Genomic DNA, 15,965 nt, shown 5'->3' with positions numbered 1-15,965 from the left:
TTTGCGTTTTAAATGTATTTCAATAGGCCGCGCCGGAGTTCGGCCCGAGCGAAAGCTTCCTCTTAAGCAGGCAGCACTCCTACCTCTGCTCTTGGGATCGAGGAATATAAGCATCTCCAGTGGCGTCCCAGGCTGCACGTTGAGGGTGGTGTCGAGCACGCGGCCGTTCTGTCGTATCGCCACGTCGAGGTAGGGCACGGGCGCCCGGGCCTCGATGTACTCGGTGATGTTCAAGTGCCTGCGAGATTGTGTCATTTTTAAGTGCAAAGGCGAGGCAACGAAACAGGCAAGACAGAGCGCTTTTCGTGGTGCCTGTGGAGGAAACGCGAACCGGCGCACCCATACAGTGAGTAAACTCACCAGCACCGCCATCACCACCACAAAAGACAATGACTGCCTTCGCTGAAAAGTACGTGTTCGAGCGTCTAATTGTGCCGTCACCACTCACTCGGGCTCCACGAGGTCGAAGGGAAGCGACTCCCGACGAGCGCGTCCACGAGACGAGATGCTTTGGTTGAAGCCCCCTGGCAGGACACACTTGGCCAGAATGACTTGCGTCTCCTCGCCGGGCGTTTCAACCATGATGCGGTGGTAGTAGATCCATTGGCCCTGCATTCATATGTGTTGTTAGTAGAAGAAGATGGTGGGGAAGAAACACGTTTTTTTTTTCGTGTTTACATTTGTGTGAACAGGAAGTGCGTGCGCGAGTTCTGATAACGTATACAATACGTAAACCAACCGACCGACCGACCGACCCACCCACCGTCCATCCACCCGACTGACTGATAGACCGACAGACCTAACCGCCGTCCGTCCGTCCGTCCGTCCGTCCGTCCGTCCGTCCGTCCGTCCGTCCGTCCGTCCGTCCGTCCGTCCGTCCGTCCGTCCGTCCATCCGCCCGTCCGTCCGTCCGTCCGTCCGCCCGTCCGTCTGTCTGTGTGTCTGTCTGTCTGTCTGTCGGTCTGTCTGTCTACTGACTGACCGACCGACCGACCGACCGAATGACCCACCGACCGTCCGTCCGTCTGTATGTCTGTGTGTCGACTGACTGACTGATCTATTTATTTATTTGTCTATTGATCAATTGATTGATTGATTGATTGATTGATTGATTGATTGATTGATTGATTGATTGATTGATTGATTGATTGATTGATTGATTGATTGATTGATTGATTGATTGATTGATGTCTCATTGCACAGTGTGAAAATGAAATGAAGGATATGTCGCCCTTGACTACAGGTACATAGTATTCATCCTGAATGATCACCAGCCTTGTTCGAGCTCGATCTTACATAATCGCTACCGCTGTAGTCAAAGCTTCAGTACGGGGCTCTCCGCACCTTTTTGCAATTTACCCAGCGCATATTGGCAAGCGGTTTAGCTTATGAAACAGATACAACGTGCGTACTACAGTGTTCAAACTTGTCCACGCAGCAAAGAACTTCAATCATTACGGACGTGCAGCTTCAGGAGCGCAGAGATGATTACGTTTTATTGGCATCGCCTTTGAAACAGGGCGGTGAAAATAGTCCCCTAGCCTGCTAGAGTTAATCAGGTATGCTATGCACATTTTCATTTTAGCACTTATAGTTAAAACTTCACAATCTTCTTTATTTCTTCCTCAAAACTCCTCTACCTACCTTGTTCCGCTACCTATGCCTGCGACGGATCCGGTCGTATCAATCTATTCGCAGTTTTTTTTTTTACCTATACTCTAAATGTCTCTTGCTTATCTAGATTGCTGACTGATTGATGCATTCGTCCCCTTTAAATCCAAGCGCTTCTGGAAGGTGTACGTTACCTACGGGTCTCACTGGGTGAATCCCTTCGCATTCCATTAGAATGTGACCTCCAAGTTTTTGCTGCAGTATACACATGCCTCATTTTGTTGGGAGTATTTACTCCGATATGTTTTGTCCTTCGGCAACTAGCTCGAGCCTGAAATGGCAAGGCACTGCTCTTTCTGTTACCGCACACATTTTCCCTTATAATTTCTTTCCTCCCATTCTTGTATACCTCTATGGTGCTTTTTGGTTTCCATTCTTTGCATCCACTTCTTTGTCTCTGCTGCTTCTCTCACTTTCTTTTCGATCACCCCTGGTTGTCTGGTTTATTATAATTTACGCTTTCAATTTCTCTGTACCTAGTTTCCAACTTACTCGACCTCTTCCTCCATTCTGTGTCCACACTTTTCAGGTACATATACTTGTGCACTTTAGCTGCCCATTTATTTTGATCCATGCTCCTGAGTCTTTCTTCAAAACAAATTTTGCTCTGCGCTTCTCTGACTTCAAAAGAGGCTCATTACCATGTTACCCAGCATTGCCTCATTTGCGATTTTACCGTGGGCTCCCAAAACCAACCAACCTACCGAGCTTTGGTTAATTTCCAACCCCGACAAGATATCCGATTCTAAGCACAGAATGGGCATTTGCGGACGTTAGCACTGGTACCATTACTCCTTTCCCGATTATACGCACCACCTCATATTTGTTGTGGCCCCTAAGTGATCTATGTTTCATTAATGCTTTATTCCGCTACCCCTTTATTGTCAGATTACCCTGGTGGGTGCTTGAGTAAGCCTTTCCTTCGTTCATGTATACGCCGAGGTGTTTATATTGCCTGACTATGCGTATGACTGACGTATGACTGACGCCGAGGTGTTTACATTGCCTGACTATGCGTATGACTTGCTTTCAATTGAAACCCCGTAATTACTCGTCTCTCCATTAAAATCCTAATTCCTGATTGCTCTGTGCTAAACTCAAGGCCTAGATTTGGCGCTGCGTTGCCACATATATTCGCAAGTCTCTGTGAATCTTGCATTGTCCGCTAGTAGCACTATGTCATCCGTATAGATCAGTCCGGGGACCGTCTGTTGCACTATTTGCCAATTATCACTGTTTTCATCATTCATCCACTGTTTTCCAGTCGTCTCTCTATGCCCATAACATAAATCGTAACAATAATGGAGACAGAGGACATCCCTGCTTCAGTCCTTGGTGAACCTCCACCACTTCATTATATTTTCGGCCTTCCATACAAAATCAATTATCTGGATATATCCCCTCAGAAGCTCGACGAAATCGTCATCTATGCCTTCGTGCTTGAGAATCCCATAACAATTCCCTATCTACATTGTCGTAGGCTCCCTTAATATCTACATATGCTATCCATAAAATATATCTTGAGCTACTGAAACCTGTATGCACTAAGTATAGTACAAACATATCCTCTAAGCGTCTGTCTGGTCTGAACTCATTCTGTCATGCCCACATTACATCATTTTTCTCCGCCCACTTCAACACTTTTAATTTTATGGCTTGCATTGTCATTCTTTATATCCCTGGCTTGCCCGAGTTCGTTTTATCCTTATCACCTTTGCCTGTGTAGATGAGGTTCACTTTGCTTTCACGCCGTCCGTTTGGATTTTTTTTTTTCGTTTTAATCACTTCCTCTATTCACTTACTCTATGGCGTTAGTCAGCAGGGCCTTGCTATTTGGACCGATATTTTTGATTGGTTGTGTCGGGAGTTCATAAGGTCCTGGTGGCCGTGTTAGTAAGGACGTTTTCTACTTTTTCTTCTAGTAAAAGCTTTGTATGCTAAATTTTGTTCTCTCAAGCTCCTCTGTCGCTGGAATTGTATGAGTCTGAACTACGCTTTCCTTCGGGAGGAAGTAATACCTAATAGCGTCACTTATGTACCACAGCGCCTCATCTCCTTTGAAAATGTTGCCGTCTTCAACCCTTAAGCCGTTTGAAAAATTTTAGCTGGAGCTCCAAGAACTCTTACATTCTTCCAGAAACATTTTGGTGTCTTTTGCGATTGTTATTTATGCACGCAACGTTCAGTTGTGCATTTAATTTTTTCTCCCGCCATTTTCATTCGCCACCCTTGAACAATTTACTTTTTTTATTGAAAACGTCCTCTGGCGACGAAAATATATTGCCTACAACATGCACGACGTGCTTTCAGGTTGCTCTGGCAGTTCGACCATGTGCACAGCGAGAGCAATGCAGCCAGAATAAATCTTGCGGTGGCATCTGATGTTTCACTGTTAGTGTTTCTTCTCCCTCTCTTTCAGGCATTCTCCTTAAATCTCGGCTGTGCTTGCTTCCTCCAGGATATTATGAAATCGGACTTTCAAATGTCATCTGAATCTTCAATATCCTGCACGTAGTCGGATGTGTCAGCGAAACACCGGACAAGGCCACGGACCGACCGACAGTCGTGAGACAAAGTTAAGCGTGCGTATGCGCTAATATCGTTTGGCACGACCGAGTAGTTCTTCTCAGAGCTACGGCGAGAACCAGCGTAAATTAAAACAAGAGTAGCAAAAAAAGAAAGAGCGAGGACGCTTTGCTGATTCAACTTAATAGGGTGCAGGGTGGCTAAGACTAAGATAAGTGATGTCACCGGAGATTGCTGCGTGTCCACTAGCACAACTCTTTTGTTTCTTTTGTTGTTGTCGTTTTCTTCTTTTTTGTAGTGCATAGTTCTCCGAACCGCTGGCTCGAATGAACAATACTGCAGTTAGTGAAGGTGTCACGGCACTGATCTGTCAATGCAGCCGTCTCTTACAGCTTGAGGGGAGCTCGTGGTAACAAATGAGGTGCGCGAGGAAAATACGAGGAGAAAGAAAACAAAACGGCTATCGTTCATTCCTCATCTTTTGCCAGCGGCTCTAATGTGTTACTATGGGTCACCAATTAGTCCAAATTAGCACTGAGCTTTCTTTAATTAAAATAAAAATAAAAGAAAGAGATGTAGTTACGCTATAAGAGGGCTGGCTACTCCTTTTCTCATAGCAGAAATAACAGTGTATATAAAAAATATGCAGTAGGAAAATGAAAAGCAAGGACGTCACAGGGTCAGAAAACCACAGCACAAAGTCGTATATATCCCCGAACATATATATACAAGGCAAAGGCAAGCCGCACTACAAAGAGTTAGCAAACAGAGTTATATATATATATATATATTTATATAGTTAAAGCGGCGGCGATGTCGACTGCGATGACCATGTGAACAGATGAGGATTTACAGAGTTAAAGTAATACACGCACAAAATAACACAGTCAAGAGTGAGTTTCAACACAGAATACAAAAAAGTATGACACGTAATATACAAGCGCTAATTACAAATAGTGAAAGCAAGTTGTGGTTGCATTTTGTGTCTATTCAGTGTGACATCTAGTACTTTCTAAGGATGCCTGTATCTTCGTAAAATGTTTGAGTGCATTCAATGCTTTTCGCTGTGTGATTTTCAATGGCCATAGGCCAAGCCATTTCACGAGTGAGAAAGGTCGGTGAAGATCAGTGAGGAACACTCTGCTTAATAGAGAAGCTCGTACGTATTAACTTACTGGCCATGTTTACGATATGTCCGAAGATAATTTCTTACGGCTTCTATGTTCTAAAGCAAATGCCGATATGATTTACGTAATAATTTAGCTTGACTTCACTTAGTTCTTTTTATGCATCGGCTACAACCAGCCGATTCTGATGTAAGTAGTATGATTGCTTCTGAGACCAAGCGTAAAAAGAAATGTAGTTAGAAGGCAATCGTTAAGTACTACGAGACCTGTTTGAGAATGTGCCATAGCCAATAATCAACAGCCCTGTCAGAAAAGGCGACCACGTACCAACGGTTAATGGTGGGAACATATCGCAAAAGTTGCATGTGAGTATCGCTGATGTGCCGATGTGCGTGCGTCGTGTTTTCTTTTGTGTTTTTGGCCATACTTCATTGACGCTCGTTCTTCGCTCGGAACGAGCCACAAGTCAGCAAACTGATAGCTATCGAAAATCGGCGCCCTACGTTATGTTCAGCCACAGCAGCCGGCTGAAAGAGAACAGGTCCCGAAACAACCACTTAACTCTTTCCCGGGCTTTGTTTTCAAATTCTCATCACTAATTGGCGCGTACCAAATTGATGTGTTGCAGCTATTTCATATCCAAAGAAGAGAGTAAAATCGGGAACGTACTCGACATCGTTCTATTGTTTCTCCTGCAACTAATGTTATTTCTGTTCCTTCGATTGGCAATGAATCGTTGTACAAAGGCAGGCAACCCAAAGTAACAGTATTTCGCACGTCGCCAATAAAACTATTTACAGAACAACACCTTTTCTCTGATTCATTGTTTTCCTGGTGATTTTGTCGCGATGCCTTGGTGTTGAGCGAATTATAAACACACGCCCCTCCCCTTTTTGAGCACGTGTATTGCCCATTCCAGACGTAGCCTACGTGGCTCCCACAAGAGTGCATAGTACTAGCGTGGTACAAAGTGCGTCTATTCATCAAGGCGTCCGCGCGTACAAGACGTAGTGGTGTCTCGCCTCACTGGGCGATAAGAAGTCAAACACTCTGCCAACGCAAACAGGATCGGCCAGGAGTGAAAACGTAGACAACAGCCGGAACACGTTTGTCCCTCTTACGACGGGGTGGCGCTTTGCGAAAAGGATTTGCGCGTCGGCGACGCGTAGTCGGAGACGAGGCCGAGGCTCCCTCAATCCTCCAGGACGTCCTTACAAATGAGATAGGTTTCGACATTTGTTTACGCAAGAGACGCAAGCCTTAGAATCCGTTCATTCAATCTGCTGTCATTTAGGTTTTGTTTTCGTTTTTCCTCCCAACTAAGCAATCGTTCAACACAGACGCCTGACAAACTCAAGGAAGATAGAGACATATATTACTGTCACCTGGCGGTCCAGGAGACGCAACATGAAGTGTTCTCCTACACGAGATTCGATTCTCGTAAGCTACAGATTGAAGCTGAGCTTCAAGCTAGACTTCTGAACTTGCGCGATTAAGAGGTGCGGTATAGATATGTGTTAGAATACAAAAAATCATATAAAGAGGTGTCCATATTGAAATACACTGGCATAATCTTGCAGCGTTAGGTAACCCGAGTTAGGTAACTGCTAATAATTATAAATAATTACATTGCCTTCAAATATAGGCAGTGAATCAAACTAGGAACTCCTGTGAGATTTCACAACACAAAAGAAACAAAGAATTAAACGCCCAGAAGCACTAAGGCTCCACAAAATCTGTGACGCTAGGTTGGCATCAACAGTGGTAGAGAGGCGAATAAATAAAGTGGCTTGTGGCTTTCATTTTCACCGCAGATGAAGAACGTTTAGCGACCAAAGAAAGTCACAGGAAGTTCTGAAGTCGTAGCTTTCCTGCATAGACTGTTTCATTTCCGTCTTCAGGATGCATTCATGAATAGTTGGCAGTTGACGTTGCTTACCGTGAGCTTGTTGTGCATTCTTGTCGTTCCGCAAGCGTAGATGTTGTCCAGCGGCAAGACGAAAGTGGCCTTTCCGGGCGTCACTTGTGGTTGACAACCTGCGGTGCAGATGTAAGAGCGGTCACTCGAATCATCGAAGAAAAGGGGGTCTGTGCTGCATTCGACAGTGCGCTGAAAATAGTTTCCCCCCTTTTCACGTCACACCGTGAGTCGGCACTCGCGTGGTCTCGAACCTAAATTGGTTTGCCTCAGTCGACATGAAAAGCGAGAGCAATCACGAGGAGTTACACGTGAACTGATTCCGAATATTGCGGTTGTAAAAAAAAGCGAAGTATGCCCGTGAGCAAAAGTGTACGAATCACGGGCTCCCAGGAAAATGCGAATTCTTCGAACTTTAAACGCACAAAGCGAAATTTACAAGTGCACTGTCCCAATGTGCGCTTGTCGCAATGTCGAGCTTAAAGTGCCGTCCTCACTTTCAAGTTGCATTCACAGGTGGAGAAGAATATTGGCTTTATAACGGAATTCCTGGTTCGTATATTTTTTCTCAAGAGAGCACGTGCCAGCGTTACTATGTGCAGTATACAGAAGACGTAGAGCGTATGTGCGGTAAAATCTCGCAGGCACGTCGATGTCAGACACGCACTCGAGTGGTCGCGTCGGGGTGACCGCATTTCTTTGGGACGAAATAGAAAAAACACATTAGTGCACTTAAATTTAACTTCACGTTAAAAAGTCCCCAGTGGTCAAAGTTAATCCTCAATCCTCCGCTATACGGCCTCCCTCATATAATCAGATTGTGGTTTTGGCCCGTAAACACTACAATTTAATAACATTACTTTAGCGCTCATGTCTACGAGGCAAAGCAGTGAAAGGCCAGGAGCAGCATACATACCTTATCGAAAAGCACTACTCAAATTCTACTCATTAATGGTGCACTGATAAAAGTTGGAATTCATCAAGATTCTAAATATCATTGTTGGGCATCAAAACTGTGTTTTATTTAGTTTTCGTGCTTTTGGTTGTTTAATTTATCATTCTTTTTTTCTTATGTTTTTTTTAGCCCACACATCTCGTACTTGTCACTGTGCAACCAAATCCAGTTCAAGTTTATTCCGCAGTATTGACCCTTTGCTTTCACATCCAGGACAGTCTACGTCACATTACTGCAGCCAATGGCACTTGCCATAATGAGTTGTAGCATTTCTCTCCTTATCTACCACTGCTTGGTTTCAACTGTCAAATGTCATTTCCAATATATCAAGCAGATAGCACGCAATCCCTTCTCTCACTCGCCTTCATACAAAGGGGGATCCACAGTTTATCCGAGTTTGGGAATGTTTCAAATGACTACATCAAAACCAATGTTGCCCGTTCGATTACCGCCAAGGCTGCGGAACCTTGAAGGAATGAAAAAACGCTCACGTACAATGCTGCGTGGGCATGTTAATAAATTTCCGTGATTAAAAATTAATTCCGAACTCTCCACTGCGGCATCTCGCATAGCACTTGCTACTTCGTGATGTTAAAACCCGGCAAATTAATCACCCTTCGAGCAACCACGCAAAGCGCATTTAAGGCAAGTTTGAATGCTTACAATATTACTCTCAAATTTACATAAGACGGGTATTTCAAAGCACTAAAAACAACATAGCCAGTCCACATAATGGCAACACATGCCGGGCTTCTCCACAGGCAGCTCCAGACAGCGCACGAGCTTTGAATCCACCTCGCGAAAGCGTCGTTTCATTAGTTTGAATAATCCCTTGCAAGTGACACCAAAACAGGCTTGTGCAGCAAACAGAACTGTGCAGCGAAGTCGGGTTTGCACGTCCTCGGCGGCGTCACGCTGCAGCTCCTCGTTCAATGTCACCTTGTTCAGCAGAAGTTTATTGAAGTGGTGCCAGCAAGAAACGGCGCACCGAGGCCCAAGCGAAGAAGGGAAGGTAGCTCGGCATCAATCACGTGCCTAATCCCATGCCTCGTAGTCGGCCTGTGCGAAGCGTTCGTATAAAGTACTCGGGGTCCAGCGTGAAAAACGAGGGATCCTCGGGGAGCACTCGCCGTGCGAAATTGTTTGCAGTCAGCTTGCGGTCGCGAGAGCGTTATGGTTTGTTCATCACTTTTCTTTTGTGTGTCCCAAAGCCCCAATCCCTCACGGTCGACGAGACGCACGACGCTCGAAACATTCCAGCGCGCGCGGTCGCGAAGTCGCGAAGCCGCCGCGGGTCGCCTGGCGAGCGCAGATACGTCGTCGTCGTCGTCGGATGATGCGACGGGAATCCTGTCAAATATTGATCACGGCTCCTAGCAGAGGCCTCGGCCAGAAAGCCTGAACGAAATCCTCCCGACGTGCGTCGCCTGAGCGCTGCGAGCTGATATGCGCGTCGTTCAACAACGGCGACGGGCCGAACGCGTTGCGCTACAGATGGCTGTAGCGTCGCTAAACTGTAGCACTGGCAAGTGAACATAACATCGAAAGATGGTAATGGTGAGCTAGAGTAAGTGTGCGAAGCCTCAAGCCACAAGTCTCAAAGCAGTCGCCACCCCCCGGTAGCCGCAGACGGTAGCTGTGTCGTGTTGAAAGGCAAAATGCATTTAATTACAGGCGCAGCGTTAGAGTCTTTGTTCAGAGAAGCTCGCACTGAGAATCTGTTTGTTCTACGTTACGGGAGGAGACCCAGTTGGCTAAACACATGTACAACAAAAGCGACTCCACATGCAGCGCGAGCTATACGCCAAAGGATACTTGGAAGATGGAGACTAATTGACGGAACTGAACGCTTGAGAAACTATCAACTTTATGCTGTTATAAATCTGTGCCCATAGTTTCTGCGGGAAAAACAATCTTTTTTATATGAGCGCACACAGAGAGAAAGAGAGAGAGCAAATGATAAAGGAAATATAGGGAGGTTAACCAGGACTGAGCCCGGTTGGCTACCCTACACTGGGGAAAGGAAAAAGGGGACGGAAAGATTAAAAGAAGAAAAGAAAGTCTACTGGGTATATCGTTCGGTCACTCAGTCCAGATCACAGACGCTGATTCAATCCAGTAGCCTTCAAATATCGCAGCAGAGCTTTTAAGTACACATTAATCTAATAGACGTTAATTTCAATATCTTCAATACTCTTCTAGGTGTTCGCCGGACTTTCGTTTGAAAGTTACAATGTCGGTAAGCTTGTCTTCATCGAAGTTGTTTCAAATAAAAAAAAAAGCTGCCTGCCTATTGATGGCTCTTTCTTTGTCTCGATTCAAGTCCTTAAATGGTTTAAGTGCCGTAGCATTACAGTGCTAGCTTGAAGTACCTAACCGATCGTAAAGCGAGAGCAGCAATGGGGCAGCAGTTCATGCGGACGTTGGAACTTTTGGTACCTAATTAGATACAACGAATAATTAGAAGTCGACACGATTAAAAAAACAAGCATGATTCAGCGTGGTGCTGCCCGGAAAGAACGCAATAACAGGCTTCTAATTAAGCTCCTAATGAAGTCCATCTTTGTGCCTCATTCAAAGGAAAGGTGGGACGGTGTTGTTTCGGATTTCGCTGATTGAGCCTCTTAATCAATGTGAGACAGATCCCCAACTCATTTATTTACAGTCTTTTCTCTTTTCAAACTGGCTATAGCTCTTTTTACGAAGAGGTCGTAGCTGTGGAGCCCTTCGAATTAGGCTGATCTGAGCATGCAAATGGTACTGCTATTTCAATAACGCTGCGAGAGCCACTATGAAGGGTCCCATACCCGTTCACCATCAAAAATAATATTTACTGCGTTAGAGATAGCTCCAGATTTCTTTTCGTTTGATTTTCAGCGTGCTACCGCATTAGCATGAGTGAATTAAAGTGGTGAGTCAAATGGTATTTTTCTCTATCCTATGTTATGCCGCAAGGCGCACGTGCAAACACATAAAGCGTGTTTCCTCCTACTCGAAATGAAGCAGCTTCACAACCTAACACCATTGTGGCCAACTCTTTTTTCAAGCATGTCACTAAACTAAAACGAAGAAGTTATCAAATTTTCGCTAAATCTTGCTCCAGTGTCGCTAAAGTTGTCGCTGTGACTTTCGAGTCAATTTTGTCGAGTCAAGGCGTTCTTCAAAAGACTCTAATACAGGCTATGACGTAAGGAATCCATCGAAACGTTTCGCTTTCGCCATGTAGGTGAGAAATATGCAGTGAATTTACCAGCATAGTGCAGAGGACTTTTGTTTAGCGTTGTACCTGAAGAACAAAGCATGATGATAGCCGATATTCCGCGTTTACCTTCAGATTTTAAAATTACAAATCTTTCACGGTTATTAAACACGAGAGTCACTCCTAGAAAAAAGGTGCACTTGCTCAACGTTACGTATACAAATTTTTTACTTTCCCGCGGGGTGAAAGAAGAAATAAATTTTACAACACGGCATTGGTCATGCTGTTGATACGGTAAATAAAATTTTGTGACCTTTATACAGGAATAATATTAGATTCCCACCCCTTGATCCAGCTGAAAGCTCAAAGTACTACGGACTGTATATTTAAGCGAAGCTTCTCTGTGACTTGCTCCAGGTTTGGCGTCGGCACCTCGCCCAGTAAACTCAGCGGACTCGCAGATCGTGTAATCAAAGGTTGTGGCGTGCCAGGCCGATCCTGACATAATTGCGCATGCGCGTCGCCGCAAGGGCTTTATATATATATATATATATATATATATATATATATATATATATATATATATATATATATATATATATATATATATTATTCCTTTCATAAGAAGCCAACAAACAAATACATCAAGGACAACATAGCGGAAATTACTTGTACTTACTAGTTGAATTAAAGAACTGTTACATTAATGGAAATGAAAATGGCTGAAAAAAACAACTTGCAGCTGGCGGGGCATTATCCCACATATTCGCATTACGCGTGCGATGCTCTGCTAATTGAGCTACCGCGGCGTCCTTTGCCTATCCTTTCTGCCGCAGGCGTCATTAGTATGTGATCTTTGTGGATGAAGGCAACTGGTCAATAAACCCACACGTGCTGCCTGAACGCATCAATGCTGATGGATTCTGACCTTTGTTATGTAATAAACGAGAGGAAATGAGGTTAATCGAGGAGGCTAATTTTTTGTGAATCATTTCCTAGGAAGCATGTCAATCACATCATATCATGTATATATCAATCGTATCATATCATGTATGTATGTATGTATGTATGTATGTATGTATGTATGTATGTATGTATGTATGTATGTATGTATGTATGTATGTATGTATGTATGTATGTATGTATGTATGTATGTATGTATGTATGTATGTATGTATGTATGTATGTATGTATGTATGTATGTATGTATGTATGTATGTATGTATGTATGTATGTATGTATGTATGTATGTATGTATGTATGTATGTATGTATGTATGTATGTATGTATGTATGTATGTATACCTTCAGTGCCTGTTTTTCAATGAAGCTGTTAAGGGGCTTTCACGATCGTTTTTCTGTGAAGGCGGTGAAAGTCAATGTACAGCGGCGATCTCAGCATTAATATCATAAAAGAGGTAGCAACGCATCCTCTATCAGAACATCGAATTTGCTTTGAAACGTAATTATCAAGAGCTGTGGAATAAAAGTTAAGTTGCGCGTTCGTCATTCGAATAGACTACTTCTTTGCGTGTTTACCTTAAGCAGTAATCGGTCATTTTTATTTCTCATGCCGCGTTTGACCGGCTCCACTTTGGAGGTCAGCTAGGAGAGGACGACATCGACGAACATCCTTCGGATATTGTGTCTGGGCACATCAGCGTTTGCGTTTGCGCGCCACCAGCGTCAGTGCGTCAATACACATCCAATTCGGGACACTAAGGCAGAGCTTAAGACATGCAGCCACGACATAGAAGACTGCGACTTCAGCCTTGTCAACGGAAAGAAAAATGGGAGGAGAAAAATAAACAGCGTAACAGAAAAACAGCAAGCCCATCTGAGGCCAACACTGGATCGAGATTACTACTAGCGTTAGGAAAGGACGCAGATCGAAGGCTATCACAGAATGCATTCTGCCTGCCCTTGCCTCACTTTTCTTTAACGGATCATATTCTGCACCTAGGGGAGATGAACGTCGCCAGGTTGGTTTTTCTTCTTTATGCAGCCTTTCAGTCCTCTGATGTCGATGGTTTCATTGCTGTTCGCTAACAAAGGCATTGGATTTTCAGGAATATGGCAGCGTGAACGTTTCTCGGTAGTACGTATTCAGCCCCCAAAAAAGTTTAAAAAGTGTTTGTTAGAGGGTAGAGTAAAACATAAAAATTATAGTCGTTCATTTTATGCAACACCTTTCCACAATTGATTGCTCCGCCTCCTCCGCCAACAAACCCCACCCCCCTGTTTCTCATGCTGTTGTAAAGTTGGCTTTTTTGCAAATGCACTCCATTTGAGGTAGTAAGAGCTTTACAGGAGAAAAGAAGAGAATATCGGAGGAGGCAAGTGTTTGTGTTCAAACGCACTTCGGCAAGATGGTCAGACACAATCGCGCCACTGATGTCGCAGTGCCCTTTGACTTACCAGTGTTGCTTGTGTCAATACGCAGCAATAAAATGCAAGCCTAAATTTGTGTACGATGACAGCTAATGGGGAATCCTTGTCAATGTTCCGCAGTTCGTTTCTCCGTTGCACTGAAGAGAAGGCACGATATTCTGGGTCATAATAATGTAAAGTCTCAAGCTTTACTGATAGATCTAAATTATATTTTGCATATGTTGGGAGCGCAATATACGACCTCACGCGTAATCAAATAAGTAAACGTGTATGCTGATCCGTGGCGATGAAAATGGTCGACCCACATCGACTGGCAAAATTCTCTATAAATATCCGACTTAACACGCAAGAGTCAATCATATTATTTTGAGGCCAGTGAATTGAAGTTCAAGTACCATTCCAACACCTTGCTGAATTTTATCTGCTTCAGGAGCGCAATAAATGCCAGAAGAAAGTTCGATCAAAATAATCTTTTTACGGAAAAACGGTCCACTACACTATGGTCGTACTAAGGCTGGTAAATACGCAATAAGATGTTGCTGGTCTCTGGATACCATGGTCGTTGATTTTGTTAGTTGGATAATTCAACAACGTTTACCGAAAAGACATGTAGAAAAGGCACTCTGGAAGTGCAAAGGGCTCGAAAGCGCGGAGCCTTGGCCTGCTGAAAAAAAAAAACTTAGTTGGCGAGCTACGACGTTTTCCCAATCTCACGTAGCATCCTTACTCGACTCTGTCACGCGCGGAACTAAAATCCACGTGTGATGCGACGACTGAAATTGTGCGAAGAGAGAGAGAGAGAGAGAGCAAGGACGCGAAAGGCAGGAAGGTCAACCAGACGAGCACCCGGTTTGCTACTCTGCAGTGGGAGTGAGGGAAAGGGGAATAGAAAGAGGGAAATAGGAAGAGAGGGAGCACTGTGTGCCCGTGGGAGTATGCGCAGGGACACTATAACCGGTCTCTTAAGCCGGTAGACTTCAAGTAGTGCACTAGCGCCTGGCCCGCCGTGGTTGCTCAGTGGCTATGGTGTTGGGCTGCAGAGCACGAGGTCGCGGTATCGGATCCCGGCCACAGCGGCCGCATTTAGACGGGGGCGAAATGTGAAAACACCCGTGTACTTAGATATAGGTGCACTTTAAAGTACCCCAGGGGGTCGAAATTTCCGGAGTCCTCCAGTACGGCGTGCCTCATAATCAGAAAGTGGTTTTGGCAAGTAAAACCCTACAATTTAATTTTTTCGTTTCGTGCCAGTGACGGGTGTGACCTCGGCCCGAGTATCTTTGACTCGGAGAATGGTCTCGAGTCCAGTCGGTTTGAAGTTGTCCGCAGAGAGAGACGTTGTACGTCGTAGCGAGGGCAGGTACCCAATAGGTGCTCGATGGTTTCCTCGCACCTACAGGAGTCGCACATCGGGCTCTCAACCATTACCATACAATTGCAGTAAGCGTTCGTGAACGCCACTCCCAGCCACAAGCGGCACAGGAATGTTGTTTCGCTGCGGCAAAGGCTAGATGGCAGTGGTTGCCGTATCATAGGGTCCAGCTTATGCAGTCTGCAATTGAAGGCGCTTGAACTCCAGAAATCTTGTGACTTTTTGCAAGCAAGTAGACGAAGTTCCCTGGTAGCGTCCGGCCTCGCCAAAGGTACTGTTGCCGACGATGCCACCATGAGCAGAGAGAGAGAGAGAGAGAGAGAGAAAAGGATGCATAGAAAGCAGGGAGGTTAACCAGAGGCAGTTCCGGTTGGCTACCCTGCACGGGGGGAAGGGTGAAGGGCGATAAAAAGAGAAAGAGAGCGGAAGGGAGAGATAGAAAGAAATATAGACGAGCACGACCAAACCGCGCACGCTACAGAGTGGTAGGGGGCGGCGTTCTTACAGTCTATCGTGAAGCCCCGCACATCGCAGGAACCTTAATAACGTGAATAAGGCCGTTAGCGTGGATATTCTGTGGGAATACTGACCTAAAGCTTTCAGTTCTGATAGTGGACGATTGTACAACTGGTCCAGTACTCTGCACAGCACTTGTCTCTGAGCACTATATCGCGGGCAGACAGAGATAATATGTGCGAGCGTCTCATTGATGTTGCATGGGGCGCACGTGGGGCTGTTGGCCATTCCAATAAGGAAAGCATACGAGTTCGTAGATGCAACGCCTAGCCACAGACGGTGAAGCATGGT

At 44.9% G+C, this 15,965-nt stretch overlaps 1 protein-coding gene across 3 annotated transcripts in view; it reads right to left on the bottom strand.

Moving 5' to 3' along the window:
• The window catches only part of qsm (Zona pelucida superfamily protein qsm), a 262,953-nt gene that overhangs the window by 14,388 nt on the left and 232,600 nt on the right, over positions 1-15,965 (bottom strand). For all 3 annotated transcript variants that reach the window (XM_075692082.1, XM_075692084.1, XM_075692083.1), the window contains 3 exons: positions 7,264-7,361; positions 449-609; positions 84-238 (listed from right to left, as the gene is read on the bottom strand). In XM_075692082.1, coding sequence (XP_075548197.1) covers positions 84-238; positions 449-609; positions 7,264-7,361 — 414 coding nt within the window. The remainder of the gene's footprint in view (positions 1-83; positions 239-448; positions 610-7,263; positions 7,362-15,965) is intronic.

Source organism: Dermacentor variabilis, chromosome 5 (assembly GCF_050947875.1).
Source record: "Dermacentor variabilis isolate Ectoservices chromosome 5, ASM5094787v1, whole genome shotgun sequence".
NCBI lineage: Eukaryota > Metazoa > Arthropoda > Arachnida > Ixodida > Ixodidae > Dermacentor > Dermacentor variabilis.
This window is presented reverse-complemented; position numbering and strand designations above follow the sequence as displayed.